Raw genomic sequence first — 16,424 nt, 5'->3', positions numbered from 1 at the left:
TTTTTGGGGTAATTATCCCAAATATCGATAGGTGTGACAGAGTGGGGTATGCATCAAAGAAGCATTGAAATTCATTCACTATGACGTTTATAAATTGTTGCGAGAGGAGAACAGATCGAGAACAAAAAGTAAGCAACTTTTAAGTTCATAATATTCTTAAAAACTTAAAAAGGAGACTCATATTATATGCAATATTATTGGTAGAGAAACATAGCAAGCATGATTTTTCATTGACAAAGCTCAAATTAGACTAGCAAACAAGCACCACAAAGTTCATATTAAGACAACCGATGTTCATTTAGATAACTCGGCTGAAAGGGTGTTAGCCAATGAGGTTATGGTTGAAGGAGACACCCCCCTAGTCCCTCCCAAGTACCATTTCTTGATTGTCTCAACCACATTTGCATTCTCCACTTTGATTTTTGAGTCCTCCTTCCCTTCAGTCGAAAAAGCAATCTGACACATACACACAAATGCAATGGCGGATTAGTCTGGTGCTCTAAGAGATTTGGGCACCCACATCAGGAAAAAGAAAATTGAAGACAGACAAGGCCATGAGCTAATGATACTAATTAATTTTACCTCAGCGGTACCAGAAGTTGCTGGAAAATGAAATGTGATGATGGAATCTTTCTTCAAATATTTAGACTGGAAGAATTCAACTACTTTCTCCAATGCTGCCTCCTCCTCATCTTCATATTTGTCATCAGCAGCCAATCGATCCCTCACCGAACTCTCTAGCTGCACTCCGTATTGGGAACCCTTGATCTCCTTAATCACCACAATTCTCAGGAATTTCTCCACTGGAGCTGTATATATAGATTGAAGAAGTTGTTCTTAGCAATAAGCAAGTGATTAATATGATATGTTCATTCCCACGCCTCACTAGTACTAGGAAAATTAACCTTTTGGGCAAGTAGGACTAGACACGGTCCTAATTTCATTTGTAGCAGCAAACCGTAGTTTTGGATAGCAAAAATTACTGTACCTGAAATAAGGGCCTCAAAGAAGTCATCATCTTCAGCTACGACATTGCCAGGTTTGCCCTTCCACTGCTGCAGATGCCCCACAATTTCAGGTTCCAAGTAAACTCCAATTGCTGTGAACTTAATTTGGAGAAAGTGTATCTCAATGTCCGTAATTCCTGTTACACCAAGAGAGGAAAAGATGTGATTTTCCAAGAATTCAGGCAGGTTAAGCTGAGCTAAACAAAGTAGAACATCATCATATTAGTAAGTCATATTAATAACAGTTAGTGCTTAACTAACGGTAATTTTGTGGAGTCGAAAATCAAAACTGTTGGGAATAAAAGGAGTAAACAATGAAAGAAACAAGTAAATATAAATGAACAAACAACAATACTTTAATGGTTTAGAAGTACGATGAAATCACTATCCTTAGATTATATTTGTCCCTACACATGAGTTGCTAAAAGTTTGCTTCAAATTTGTCCAGAAGATACAACTAGGCATATATCCAATTCTTGAAGTAGATTCACCCCTAAAGGCCTAAACCATAACTTTGGTTCACTCCTATATTTTTCGGAAAATGATAGGGACACAAAAAGTCTCACAACTCGTCACTTGACAAGTTGTGAATGCTGGAGGTCAAATGGTGGGTCCACACCTCCATCAGTCACAACTCGTCACGTGACAAATTGTGGTAAAAGTTGTGAGATTTTTATATGTCCCTAACATTGTTCTATTTTTTTTTTTTGCTAAACTGTCCCTAACATTATTCTTTTTTTCTTTTTTTTGCTAAACTGTCCCTAACATTATTCATATTTTTCACGCAACTCACACTAACATGATCTAATTAAAACATATCAGACTAGTTTACAAAACCTAGAGTTGTACCACTGAATAAAATTAAAATAAGGTGAAATGATATATCAACGACGACATACACTTTCTCTAAAACAAAACAAACATTTGTGGGTAAGTGACATAGTCCAATTCCAATCCTCCTTTCCCACTTCTTATAGTAAATAACTAAACCTAACAGTCTTAATATTGACAATTACTGATTAGCAGTAAAAAAAATTGGACCAAATCTCACTTCAAAAAATAATTGATGAAAAAGAAATGGACAATTCATTTAATTAAAAAAAGAAAAAGAAAAAGAAAAAAAAGTGGAGGATGTTGTGTACCGTAGCCAAGCAGAGATAAGGGCTTTGCGGTGGTGATCTGCTGAGGAAATGGGATTTCATCCACCATGACCACGTCATTACCCACTGTGTACCATAAACAACCAAGTTTGGGTGAGATACAGAAGAAGATAAAGTAGAATTTTTCACTAATGTAATATATATAGAGCACAACATTTTTCTTGAATATTGAAATGAGCAAGTTGACAGTAATAAACAATACTAAAGTGATGTCAATGTAAAAATCAATAATAACTAAGTTGATTATAAAAAAAAAAAAAACTTATGCCTAATCATGTTGTGAAAAGTATTGGATTGGTATCGTTATTCCAACCCTCTCGCCTAATAGGATATATATAGTTAGAGAGGATATTACTGATGTTAAATTTGGCAATTTAAAACTACTTTCTGGCTTATTAGAATTACAATTATGTACCCTGAGAAAGAAAAGAGTTAAAATCAAAAAAAGACTAAAAATACTTCTTCTTTAGCTAACAATAGATACAAAAATACATGGTTGCTTGGAATGAATTTCCAGAAGAAATAATCCCATATATATGAAAGCAATGAAATAAAAAAAAAAGGAGGAAAGAGCTCTTACTGATAGACAGTAGGAGTGTAGGAGTAAGAGTATGGATTCAAAGAAAATGCAGTGAGAAAGACTGGAGAGACGATCGAGAGAGAGATTATTGAGTTGTGCAAGCTTTGTTAAATTTAAAGCAGATATTTAAGGAGGGGTTGGTTGGTTGGTTGGTTGACATGTGCCAACTGAACACACAACACACACACACACACACGTAGTCTCTTTGTCTTCCAGTCTTGCTGGCTAATTAAGGACCGTGGTAGGTAGGTAATGCAATAAGCTTGTGATTCATCTTATTTTCTTATTATAATTCCACCCTTTTTTTTTTTTTTTTTAATTTCAACGTGCTATTAATTTTGCAGTTCGAATCATTTCTTCCCTTAACTTCCAAGCACTTTAAATATGAGGAAGTGTCAATTTAACTACAAGGCCTTTGGCATTATAATTCCACTTCTGAAAACAAATAAAACAAAAATCAAAATTTATTATTTACGGATGTTATATAGAATTCACAATCTTCATACTTGCCCCTAGCCCTCGTCACGCTTCTTATCAACTTTGATTGTCATCACCACCTCAAAATATGTTGATGTTCTGATTTTTAGCACCTCACTTTCCATGCCCAAGTTTGTTATTTTTTCATTTTTATTTTTTTGAATTTTTGTCGTTGAAGAAATATTTAGCTTTAAAAAAAATCACATCTTAATTTTTTTTTTCATATATTCTTATGTGAGTAGTGTAATTTTTTTAATGAATATTGATAAATATTAAATAAAAAAAAAGAGGACCCCATTCCATCTCCAACTTCATGAATAAGCACCCAAGAAAGAAGAGAAAAGCTATAGATGAACTCATCCCAATTACAAAAAAGTAGTCCAACGGGTTTCAAAAAAATTACTAAACAAAAATGAAGTCCTAAATAAAAAAGATAGTGCAAGGCAGTTTTCGTATCTAAAAATAAAGGAGCCAAGAACCATGGAGGAGGTAATGGATCTGTAACGGGGCGTCAATAACACCTTTGAAATCACCTTCAATTATAAAAAATGACAAATTGGAGTTTATGAAATACATCTAAACTGTGGGTCCGTTTATGAAATACATCTAAACGGACAAATATTGACGATTTTGATAAAAACGCGCGTCTAGAATTTTATAATAGCCTATCCAAATAGGCTCCTAATTTGATGGTTTGGAAGGTAGTATACAACAAGTGTTGACTAGTAAATTTTCACATCTATATATATAATAATAGGTAAAGTATAAAGAAAATTAAATTAAATTTTAAATTGAAATTCAGTTAGAGTCTAATTTTGTACCATGTGTCTCATCTAATCTCAATTTTAGAATTTTGTGCCAAGTGAGTCAATTTAGTGTAAAAATTGAATTTCAATTAGAGTTTAATTTTACACCATGTGTCCCTTTTAATCTAAATTTTTAAATTTTTGTACCAAATTAGTTAATTTAGTGTAAAAAACGAGGAGTCCAATATAATAAACTATAAAAAAAATAATCATATAACTAAAAAAAAATTCAAATTTATAAGTCATATATATATATATATATATATATATATATATCTATATATATAATCATAGGTGAAACTGAGAGAAATTCAAATTAGAATTTCAAATTAGAGTTTCAATTTTCGCCATATGTCCTAAATTATTTATTCTTAAAGAGTTTTATTTTTTAATTTTAGAATCAAATGTAGGACTACATCATAAATATTCATCCAAGTGGGTTATTAAGTACAAAAACAAAAGAGTCTAAAATAAATGAATCCTAAAAAAAAAAAAAAAAAAGGTGCTTCAAATTTTTTTTTTAAAATGCACAATTTACATTTTATACCTAATAATATTCTTACAAAATTTTTTAAAGAGTTAGCAAAATATAAAAATGACTATCAATAGTATTTAAATTATATATATATATGAATTATATTATGCATCTTATTATATATTTTTAAGTGTATCCATGCATATACATGAGATTACAAACTAGTATAAAATAATAGGTGAAGTTGAAAGAAACTTATATTAGAATTCCAAATTAGAGTTCTAATTTTATACCATGTGTTCTAAATTATTTATTCTTAAAGAGTTTTATTTCTTAATTTTAGAATCAAATGTGAGACCACATCATAAATATTCATCCAAGTGAATTATTAAGTAAAAAAATCAAAAAGTCTAGAATAAATGAATTGTAAAAAAAAAAAAAAAGTGCTTCACAATAATAATAATAAAAAATTGACAATTTACATTTTATACCTAATAATATCCTTACAAAATTGTTTAAAGAGTTAAAAAAATATATAAAAATGACTATCAGTAGTATGTAAATTATATATATATATATATATATATATATATATATATTATGCATCTTATTGTATATTTTTAAATGTATCTATGCATATGTATAGAGTTACAAGCTAGTTAATAATAATGTCAAAAGTATGTGGGTAAGTGTTCTCTTCATCTATTCTTTTTTCTACTTTAATAAACAGATTGTGACTGCAGATCGAACCAGGACTCTCCTAACTAATTGGACTTGCTGTCTAAATTTATGTGTTCAGTGCGTATTCATATTCACATAAAGTATACTTCTTTTTTCTTCTTTTTTTGAGAAAAAAAGTAGTATTATTTTTTTATTTTTGAGAAAGAAAAAGTAGTATTACTTTAATTCCATAAATATTTATTTAAAGAGACTTTCTGGGAGTATAAGTATAACCACCGCTCAGTTTACCTACTACCCATCAAGTAATTGTATTTGTTGATTATTCGGTTGGTGGTGCAGTACTATAGCAATAACTCAGGGAGCTATAAAATTTATTGCATTTATATCAAAATAAATAAATAAATCAAGGCAAGAATTCAGGAAAAATAAAATAAAATTACTCATCAGTCAACATTAGAAAAGCACAAGGCTAAGCAAGAAATCCAACACGTATATACACAAATACCAGGAAAAACCAAAATAAAAAGGAAAGAAAAACATTATAGATGATTTACCTCGCAGAACCAAATGATATTGATTTCAAATTGCCCAAATCATTACATAGCAAGATGCTCTTAAAGAGCCATCCAGAAGGGCAACCAAAATGTAATAAATCTAGTTAAATGCTACAATCTTCAATCATAATAAGGACATAGTTAAAATCTTACACTTAAAATATTAGTATCATCTACTAGTTAAACTTATAATTTCCACAACGACCATTGGCAAAATGGAAGGAATATTAGAAAACATATCTATCACCATCAGTTATGTTTATACTCGATCGCCCAGAGTAGCATACCATTTGGCTGATACTTACAGAAAAGAAAACATTTCAGTTTTTGGTTCGTTAAAGAGGAAGAGTAAATCCCTCTTGGGTCCACGAACATTTCTCTATCTCTTTAATTCTTGGTAACCAAACAAGGGATAAGACATCTGATGAAACTGAGAAATTCACCAGTGAGCCACACGATATCTTCGCGCTCGAACATGAACCCACACAATACAAAGAAGAAAACCTGTCAAAGAGCACCGGTGTGGTGCCGGCCAAATGCCCTCCGAAGGTTAAGTCAGAAATATTCTCACAACTCTAGAGTGCTAGAGAGGGTAAATAATACGTACCTTTATTGGTGAGAGTATTGGGGGCTTTTATAGTAGTTGAAAGTTTTTTCCCTCTTTCGCTTGGAGTTGAAGTCATTTCCTTGTAGAAATCATCCTTTTAGAGTCCAGAATGTGGTGGACAAGTCTTCTCCTTATGGGGAAGATCTTCACCAATATACGTAAATTCTAGAATCCAGGTTGCGTAAGGACTCTGTTTAGGGCTTTTCAAGAATGGGCCAAAGTATTCCCATTAAGAGGTCCAACAGGCCCATGGCCGATCAGCCCATCTTTCTTCCCTCCGTCCATCTCAAGTCCGTCCACGTAAGGCCTTGTATGAATAACAAGCTCGCCTCTTTTTTTGGCTCGCAGACTATAGTTAACCCGTCCATTCACTTTAGGCGTCCTAGCCCGTTTTTTCTCCCTTTCATTTGCCCCCTCACCCGATGGGTCTGTCATAGATAAGAGAACGGACCCATAGGGTGACGATTTTAAAACCTCGATCATATTTTCATGACACCTAGATCCGTGAACTTACCTCCGTACATTGTCAGATTAGGAGTAGCACATTTATGAGCCGTGCCAAGTGTCATCCTATCAATGGTTGTTGTTTTGGAACGAGGTGTCGCTTCGTCTTCTGTGCATACCCTTTATAAATATCGACCCCTCCGCCCCTCATTTCTCCACTTGTTACTGGAGAAAATTGTCAGAGCGAGTCCGTCATACCTGTCAGAGAATAGTTCGTCCACTCCTATACCCGTCATCTGCAACATCTTGCTCATTTCGAACTTTTGGTAAGTAGTCTCCTATCCGTCCTCTTTTAATTTTCATTCTCTTTTTATCTCTTTTTTTAGACTTTATGCGCCCGTCGTTCTTTCCAAAACCCGTCAGAGTCTTAGGTTTTGTCATTACATGTAGGCCATGTCTAGTGTGTCGAGTAATCAGTCAGTCGTCTGTGACGGGGCGGACTACGAAGAGGTATACCCCTCAGGTCCCAAAGACCACGACGCCCCGAGCGAGGAGAGTAGTCCGTCCTCATCCTCCTAGTCCTCAACAAATGAGGGCCTGGAGATGATCGAAATACAAGAGGGTTCAGCTAAAGACGAAGAGCCAATAGTTAGATCCGTCGTGGAAGCTGATGGACTTAGGGAGTTCATCATACTTCCAGAGTGGACGGTACACACCTTCACATCCACTATTAAAGAACCTCACTTTAATACCCTTAGGGCTCGTTACCAGATCCCAGACCACATCCCACTCCGTCTACCCTATGTGTCAGAAAAATGTTATTATGAAGGAGTTGACGGAGTAGGTGTGTACGAACAAGTGCTCAAGGCCGGCCTAAGATTTCCACTAAATTTGTTGCATCATGAACTCCTAAAATACCTAGGCATATCCATCAGTCAGGTGTCTCCTAATGCCTGGAGGGTTTTCATAGCGATGGAGGTTCTGTACAGAGCTATGTCGGACGATGGGAGAAGGCTCACGATAAAGGAGTTCCTCCACTGCTACCGTCCGGATGAGATAGATAAGTCGAGGGGCATGTATAGCTTTGTCCCTAGGAGCCCCGTCTTGAAAGTTATATTTGAAACCCCAGACTCAAATAGAGACTGGAAGAGCCGTTATTTTTTCGTCGAAGGAGATAGTTGGATGTGTCATCCAGGGGAGACGGACTTCATGCCCATCGACATAGTTTGGGGCGTTTTAAACCCATCTGGTATGGCTCGTCGTATAGAAATGACTCCGTGTAGTTTATTTAATTTTATTGCGTTTTTAACATCCGTCCTATTTGATGCAGTTTGACGGCATCCCCAGATTACTCTCGAGGAATTCAGCTTCCTTGAGAAAATTTTTGCGAAGACAAAGCCCGAGGAATGGACCTGGGCTAAGCTCGTCAACCTCAACACCATTCATTGGTATTGTGACGGGCCCGAGCCAACCCCGGCGGCACTAAAGTATGAGAAGCAAACTTGTCTACGTAAGTCCATTGCCCCTCTTATCTATTTTTATTATCATTATTATTATTTCTTAATCCGTCTACCTCTTTTAGAGATAGAGGATGCTAAAAGGCAAGCAGCTATAAGACTTCAGGCTGCGAAAAATAAAGAGGCTGGAACGGACCCTATGGGGACGAGCTCCAGCAAGCAAAGTCTTAAGAGGAAACTGCCCGTGAAGGATGACCGTGCGTCCAAACAGCCCAAGATCCCCCTGGAGCCAGTCGTTGGCTTGATGGCTAGGGGGAATAAGTCGGTCACTCCGGTCAAGCACGGTGTTGGTAAGGGCCTAATGACGGGTCCGTCAGGTAGCCAGAAGAAGCCACCCATCCTACTTCGTGAGGACTCCAAGTATGCCCTCGAGAGGTTGTCGTCCATTATTACTACTGAAAACTACGAGGACTTGGGGAACCACTTGACGGAGGCGATGGAAGAGACGGGCCTTTTCAATATTGCACAGGTTACTTCTCCGTTGTCATATGGTCCGTCCGTTCACCCCTTGCTACCCTTGATATTTTACTTATGCATTTTGTTGTCCTTCAGGCTATGATCATGATGAAGGGCATGATAGGACGGTGTCTCAACCATGAGACGACCATTGACCGGGTTCGTGAGAAAGCCAAGGCATTGGAGGAAAAGCTACTTGATCTCAAGGCCTGGAAGGTCGTCCAGGAGAAGAAACTGAAGATGGCCGAGACGGCTCGGGACAAATGTATCCAGCTGACTAACCGTCTAAAGAAGGCTTTGGTGGAGAAAGACGATGAGGTTCGTCAGGCGAAGGAGGTTGCGATACGCGAGTATCGTGACTCTGATGCCCTGATTTCGGAACTGAGTCTGGTTTACAACGTCGGTTTTGACGATGCCCTTCGTCAGGTGAAGGCATTACACCCGGAGGTAGACCTGTCCGCCGTCGCCATCACTGCCCCCGAGCCATCACTTGCTCAACCCGTTCAGTTTGAAGATACAGATGTTCTTTTTGACGAGAACGTCCTTGTCCGCGAAGCTCCTGTAGATCAAACCGTTGCGGACAGCCAGGCTAACGATGCTGGGGACCATCCTGTTGAAGAGAGAGAGACTGCAGCAGATGAATTGTGATAACTTAGCTTTAATTAATCTTTTTTTTTTTTTTTTTTTTGGGTATCAAGTGTAGAACAATTTTTAATGCCCGTCATGTTTTTGGGGTTTTATGAACATAGCCCGTTCAGTATGTTTGTTAAATTCTGCAAGGTCTGTTGACCTTTATTTTATTTTTGTGAAATGCATGTTTTATTTTAAAGTACATTTCTCGTTATCAGATGAACTCCGTTCTGTTTATGCGCTTCGTCCGTTCTCTTTTTTTTTTTCTTTTTTTTGAGGACAATCCGTCTAGTCTTGCGGAATCAACTTATCCGTCCATTAACCGTTTACCCAAGGGTCATCGCCCCTTAAGATGATTTGTCTGTTCTTGGGACTTTTAGAATTACCATTCGTTTAGAATGGTCCGTTTAGTACGTGGGTTTAGCCCTTTTTTAGTCCCATTGGATTTTAAGAGTTATCATCCTTTACGGATCATCCGTTCAGTTTTGTGAAATTTGCTTCTTACCCGTCCGTCGTTGTACTTAAAGTTTATTACCTTTCTAGGATGATTCGTCCATCTTGTGGATGTCATTTTTGGCCCGTCCATTATCTGGATTTAAAGAGTTACTATCTTTTTAGGATGATCTGTCCAGCTTGTGGACGTTATTTTTGGCCCGTCCATTCTCTGGACTTTAGGAGTTGCCATCCTTCTAGGATGATCTGTCTAGCTTTGTGGACGTTTATTTCTGGCCCATCCATTCTCTGGACTTTAGGAGTTACCATCCTTCTAGGATGATCCTTCCAGCTTTGTGGACGTTTATTTCTGGCCCGTCCATTATCTGGACTTTAGTAGTTACCATCCTTTTAGGATGATCCGTCCAGCTCGTGGACATTATTACTGGTCCGTCCATTATCTGGACTTTAGGAGTTATCATCATTAAAGGATGATCCATCCAGCTTGTGGACGTTATTACTGGTCCGTCCATTATCTGGACTTTAGGAGTTATCATCCTTAAAGGATGATCCGTCCAGCTTGTGGACGTTATTTCTCCGTTCATAGTTAACAAACTTAGTCGAGCCTGAATATTCCTCTAATTAATTAAACGAAAATCATATATTTATAATAAGTCAACAATACTTGCCCCCTTGGGCTAAAGAAAAAGAAGTGCTCATAGAAAGAACTGAAAAAATAAAAAACAAGGAAAATGAAAAACTGGAAAAACGGGGAATGATGGTGTTCTTGATATCTTCACACCGTCTCTACTGGTAGTATTTTCGAAGATGCTCTGTGTTTCACGGGTGCTGTAGCTTCCATCCGTCCATGGTTTAGAGGTGGTAGGTCCCCTTCCTCTGCCATGATGAGATCTTGTAAGGTCCTTCCCAGTTGGGGCCAAGTTTTCCTTGTGAAGGATCTTTAGCCGCTCCCATTACCTTCCGTAGCACAAGGTCCCCAATCTGAAAATCTCTGTATCTGATTTTGGAGTTGTAGTATTTTGCCATGAGGTTCTGGTATCGGGCTAACCTCTATTCTGCTGTAGCCCGGACTTCGTCGACCAGGTCTAGCTGTAGCCGCAAAGCCCCTTCGTTCCTATCGTCATTGTAGCTCTCCACTCAATAACTTGTAAGCCCTATCTCTGCTGGAATGACAACCTCGCTTCCGTATGCTAGCCTAAATGGTGTTTCTCCTGTGGGTGTTCTTGCCGTAGTACGATATGCCCACAAGATACTTGGTAACTCGTCAGGCCAGATGCCTTTTGCCCCCTCGAGCCAGGTCTTGATGATTTTGAGCAGAGACCGATTCGTGACTTCGACTTGCCCATTGGCCTGCGGATGTGCGGGTGACGAGTAGTGATTTCTGATGCCTAATTCCGAGCAGAAATCTTGGAATGCCATGTTGTCAAACTGTTTTCCGTTATCGGAGACGAGTACCCTTGGTATCCCGAATCTGCATATGATATTTCTCCATACAAAACTTCTGATGTTTCTCTCCGTGATAGTTGCCAGGGCTTCTGCCTCCACCCACTTAGTGAAATAGTTGATCCCTACCACCAGAAATTTCAGCTGTTGTGCAGCCGTCGGGAAAGGGCCCATGATGTCTAGTCCCCATTAGGCGAACAGCCAAGGGGCTGTCATGGGTGTCAGCTCTTCGGTTGGTTGCCTAAATAGGTTGCTGAACCTTTGACATTTGTCGCAAGTCTTGATGTAGGCTTGTGCGTCCTTCTGCATTGTAGGCTAATAATACCCTGCTCGGATTAGTTTGTGTACTAAGGACCGTGCCCCCGAATGGTTTTCGCAGATACCCTCGTGGACTTCTCTCATTATGTAGTCTGCTTCCTCGTGGCTTAAACACCTTAGGTATGGTCGTGAGAACCCCCTCTTGTATAAGACGTCATTGACTATTATAAATCGCGAAGCTCGGACTTTCAGTTTTCTTGCTGCATCTTTGTTGTCTGGAAGCGCGCCTTCCTTCAGGTAAGCTATTAGCGGCGTAGTCCAATTGTTTTCAGGATTTACTTCCTGCACTTCTGCCCCTTTGTTAATGATTGAGGAATTCTGGATGAACGACAATACCTGATCGGGGGCTATCATAACCTCTGCGGAGGCGGCTTTTGCGAGCCAATCAGCACATTCGTTCTCCTCCCTTGGGATTTCGACGAAAGTGACTTGGAGGGTGCCGATTCGCCTCCTGACCTCCTCCAAATATTTCTTCATCTTTTCCCCCCTACACTCATAGGCGCCGCTAATCTGACTGACTATTACCTGCGAATCGCAATGTACAACCATGGCCTCGGCACCTGCTGCTTTCGCCAGGTCTAATCCTGCCACCAATGCTTCATACTTGGCCTCATTATTGGTTGTTTGATGATCCGGCGCCTCCAGCTTGCTTCATACTCTGGCGCCTCCAGCTTGCTTGTTTGATGATCCGTCCGTGTGGATGTTCCTTTGTCTGAGGTCTTGTGGCTCCTTCTGCTCTGTTTTAGTGTATTCGGCGATGAAGTCTGCCACTGCTTGGCCCTTTATTGTAGTTCGCGGTCGGTAATGTATGTCAAACTCACTCAGCTCTATCGCCCACAGGGCCATTCGTCCGGCAGCTTCAGGGCGGCTCATTGCTCTTTTTAGGGGTTGATCCGTTAGGACGATGATGGTGTGGGCTTGAAAGTACGGTTTGAGCTTTCGGGCTGTGGTTACCAATGCGAAGGCGAGCTTCTCCATGTGGGGGTACCTCTCTTTAGCCCCCCGGAACCCCCTGCTTATGAAATAGACGGGTCGCTGAGTTCCTTCCTCTTCTCTTACTAAGGCCGCGCTCACTGCCACCTGCGAAACTGCTAGGTACAAGTAGAGGTTTTCTCCTAGCTTGGACGGGCTGAGCAAGGGTGGCGAGGCGAGGTATTTCTTTAGGTCTTCAAATGCCTTCTGACACTCATCCGTCCACTCGAATGATTTCCTTAGGACGCGGAAGAACGGTAGACACTTGTTCGTCGCTTTGGAGACGAACCTGTTCAAAGCCGCAACTTTGCCGTTTAAGCTTTACACGTCCTTTACTGTCCTTGGCGGTGCCAGCTTCATGATGACCCGTATCTTCTCTGGGTTGACCTCTATTCCCCTTTGGGATACCATAAAACCCAAGAATTTTCCCGCCGTTACTCCGAATACGCACTTGCTTGGATTCAGCTTCATGTTGTATGATCGTAGGGTATCGAATGTCTCCTGGAGGTCGCTTAGGTGATCATTTTCGTGTGGGCTCTTGACTAGCATGTCATCGACGTAGACCTGTACGTTCCTCCTGATTTGGTGCGCGAATATTTTGTCCATTAATCTTTGGTACGTTGCCCCGGCGTTCTTGAGTCCGAATGGCATCACCTTATAGCAAAAGAGTCCTTGGCTGGTGACGAAGGACGTTTTCTCTTGATCAGATTCCTCCATCTTGATCTGATTATAGCCTGAAAAGGCATCCATAAAACTTAGGAGCTGGTGTCTGGCCGTAGAGTCGACCAGTGCATCTATCCGCGGGAGGAGGTAGCTGTCCTTTGGGCATGCCTTGTTAAGGTCCGTGAAGTCGACACACATTCGCCACTTCCCGCTAGCCTTCTTGACCATGACCACGTTCGCCAACCACTCCGGGTAATACACTTCCCTAATGAAACCCGCCTCGAGTAGTTTTTTGACCTCCTGCGCTATCGCTCTGTCCCGTTCGTGAGTGAACACTCGCTTTTTCTGCCGGACGGGTGGGGTTGAGGGGTTCACGTTGAGCTTGTGTACTATGACAGAGGGATCGATCCCAGGCATGTCTTCGTGGCTCCATGCGAACACGTCTTGGTTCCTCCTGAGGAATGTTGCGAGGGCCTGGTGCACCGGCTGGCAGGCCAATGTCCCTATTCTGGTCGTTCGCTCTGGTTTTGACTCGTCGAGTGTTATCTCCTCCAGCTCTTCGACCGGTTTCGCGGCCATCCGCTGTTCTTCTATGCACATTGTTTAATGATGATCTTCCATTTCTATCATTGCAATGTAGCATTCTCGGGCGGTTACCTGATTCCCTCGCAACTCCCCAATCCCATAGTCCGTTGGGAACTTGATCATCAGGTGGTATGTTGATGTTGCTGCTTTCCACGAGTTGAGTGTGGGCCGTTCGAGAATACCGTTGTAAGCAGATGAGCAGTCTACCATGAGGAACATTACATTCCTAGTGAGTTCTCGTGGGTAATCGCCCACTGTTACTGAGAGTGTGATGGAGCCTATTGGGAATACCTTTATTCCTCCAAAACCGACAAGTGGAGCACTCATCGGTATCAATCGCGCTCTATCCATCCCCATTTGCTGGACTGCTGGATAGTATAGGATGTCTGCCGAGCTGTCGTTGTCGATTAATACTCGGTGGACATTATACTCCCCCACACGTATGCTGACAACCAGCGCGTCGTCATGTGGATGATGGAGTCTCCTTGCATCTTCTTCAGTGAATCCAATGATAGGGCTTTCCACCCGTGCGGTATTAGGCGTAGAGCCTGTTAGCTGGACGTTCAGGACCGATCTGAGGTACGTTTTTCGAGCTTTTTTAGAGGAACCAATAGCCGCGGTTCCTCCCACGATCATCCTTATGTCTCCAATGGAGGGTCTAGGACGCTGGTTATCCCGTCGGGGGGCCGGCTCTTGGCGATTGAGATCCGTTCTCTTTTTACTGACGAATTTCTGTAACTTCCCTTGTTTAATGAGGGCCTCAATCTGCTGCTTCAAGTCGTAGCAATCGGCTGTGTCGTGGTCGTGATCTCGGTGGAAACGACAATATTTATCTTGTGGTCGCTTGCTTGGGTCGCTCTTTAGTTTCCCTGGGAACGTCAGCGTCCCCTCGTCTTTGATTTGCATCAAAACTTGGTCAATCGGGGCGTTTAGAGGGGTGAAACTCGTGAACCTTCCTCCCGGGCTTTTCCTCCCATGCTAGTAGCGCATCTTCTGCATTCATGTACTTAGTGGCCCTGTAGAGTACCTCTGACATGGTTTTGGGGTCGTTTTTGTATAGTGAGAACAAAAACTTGCCCTTCCGCAACCCGTTCGTGAAGGCCGCCACCAGTATTTTGTCGTCGGCTTCATTGATCGAGAGCGCTTCCTTATTGAAGCAGGTTATGTAGGATCTTAACGTCTCGTCCTCTCTCTGCCTGATGCTCATTAAGCATGCCGTGGATTTCTTGTACCTGTGTCCCTCTATAAAGTGCGAGGTGAACTGAGCGCTCAACTCTTTGAAAGTGCTGATGGAGTTCGGCGTCAGCCGACTGAACCAAATTCTCGCGGGACCCTTCAGTGTAGTTGGGAAGGCCCTACACATGATTTCGTCCGATATCCTTTGTAGATGCATCAAGGTCTTGAATGTCTCCAGGTGGTCTAGGGGATCCTTGACTCCATCATAACTCTCTATCTGTGGCATCCGGAACTTATGCGGTAGGGGAAAGGAATTGACAGGGCCGGTGAATGGAGAGTCAGTCCGGTTCACTAGGTCGTCTAGGTCGCTAGACACTCGTCCCTTTAGGGCGTTCATCATGACCTTCATCTGTTCTTTCATTGCCTGCATCTCTGCGAACATAGGCGAAGGAGTCGCGTCCATGAGGGATGGAAGGCTCGTGTTTTGTCGTTCTAGCCTGCTTAGGGTGTTGCTCCCTTTAGGCCCTTCTCGGTCTCTCTGCATGGCGCTAGTACCTTCCTGATCCTCCCTTCGGTTGTTAGGTGCTGTGTTCCTTTGACGCAACTGTTCTTCTAGATCATGATTTTGTTTGGTGAGGCGCTCCACGGCCGCAGTGAGAGTCCGAACCTGTCTCTTGAGTGCAATTGTAGGTAGTTCCTCTCCTTGGATGTCGTTGGTGGTTGCCATCGATCGAGTGAGCACCATGCAACCCTTCTGTCTCAGGGATGAAGCAACGTCTAACCACTTTTCTTCTTATTTTCCCACAAACGGCGCCAACTGATGAAGCTAAGAGATTCACCAGTGAGCCACACGATGCCTTCGCGCTCGAACGTGAACCTACACAATACAAAGAAGAAAACCTGTCAAAGAGCACTGGTGTGATGCCGGCCAAATGCCCTCCGAAAGTTAAGTCAGAAATATTCTCACAACTTTAGAGTGCTAGAGAGGGTAAATAATGCGTACCTTTATTGGTGAGAATATTGGGGCTTTTATAGTAGTTGAAAGTTTTTTCCCTCTTTCGCTTGGAGTCGAAGTCCTTTCATTGTAAAAATCATCCTTTTAGAGTCCAAAACGTGGTGGACAAGTCTTCTCCTTATGGGGAAGATCTTCACCAATATACGTAAATTCTAGAATCCAGGTTGCGCAAGGACTCTATTTAGGGCTTTTCGAGAATGGGCCAAAGTATTCCCATTAAGAGGTCCAACAGGCCCATGGCCGATCAGCCCATCTTTCTTCCCTCCGTCCATCTCAGGTCCGTCCACGTAAGGCCTTGTATGAATAACAGGCTCGCCTCTTTTTTTGGCTTGCGGACTATAGTTAGCCCGTCCATTCACTCTAGGCGTCTTAGCCCGTTTTTTCTCCCTTTCAACATCCTTTCCA

General features: G+C 41.2%; 3 protein-coding genes across 3 annotated transcripts; all 3 read right to left on the bottom strand.

Moving 5' to 3' along the window:
- Window positions 1-153: 153 nt before the first annotated feature.
- On the bottom strand, window positions 154-2,861 carry LOC112019464 (chalcone isomerase-like protein 2). Its single transcript, XM_024051979.2, has 5 exons — window positions 2,748-2,861; window positions 2,150-2,233; window positions 989-1,144; window positions 583-809; window positions 154-456 (listed from the first exon to the last, which is right to left on the bottom strand). Coding segments are annotated over exons 1-5 (630 nt in total). The 5' UTR covers window positions 2,749-2,861; the 3' UTR covers window positions 154-294.
- Window positions 2,862-13,846: 10,985 nt separating this feature from the next.
- LOC136062569 (uncharacterized) lies at window positions 13,847-14,734 on the bottom strand. Its single transcript, XM_065761764.1, has one exon. It carries the CDS (start codon window positions 14,732-14,734, stop codon window positions 13,847-13,849), a length of 888 nt encoding a protein of 295 aa, XP_065617836.1.
- Window positions 14,735-14,744: 10 nt separating this feature from the next.
- On the bottom strand, window positions 14,745-15,731 carry LOC136062568 (uncharacterized). Its single transcript, XM_065761763.1, has one exon. It carries the CDS (start codon window positions 15,729-15,731, stop codon window positions 14,745-14,747), a length of 987 nt encoding a protein of 328 aa, XP_065617835.1.
- Window positions 15,732-16,424: the final 693 nt, after the last annotated feature.

Source organism: Quercus suber, unplaced genomic scaffold (genome assembly GCF_002906115.3).
Source record: "Quercus suber isolate HL8 unplaced genomic scaffold, Cork oak 2.0 scaffold_428, whole genome shotgun sequence".
NCBI classification, from domain to species: Eukaryota; Viridiplantae; Streptophyta; class Magnoliopsida; order Fagales; family Fagaceae; genus Quercus; species Quercus suber.
This window is presented reverse-complemented; position numbering and strand designations above follow the sequence as displayed.

What these genes read in the sequence shown, in the direction of transcription:
- LOC136062569 (XM_065761764.1), bottom strand. Translation starts at nt 14,734, where the DNA reads ATGCAAATCAAAGACGAGGGGACGCTGACGTTCCCAGGGAAACTAAAG.
- LOC136062568 (XM_065761763.1), bottom strand. Translation starts at nt 15,731, where the DNA reads ATGGCAACCACCAACGACATCCAAGGAGAGGAACTACCTACAATTGCA.
- LOC112019464 (XM_024051979.2), bottom strand. An exon ending in CTTTGAGGCCCTTATTTCAG is followed by an intron (nt 810 to 988) that starts GTACAGTAATTT and finishes CTATATATACAG; the next exon opens with CTCCAGTGGAGAAATTCCTG. An exon ending in CAACTTCTGGTACCGCTGAG is followed by an intron (nt 457 to 582) that starts GTAAAATTAATT and finishes TGTATGTGTCAG; the next exon opens with ATTGCTTTTTCGACTGAAGG.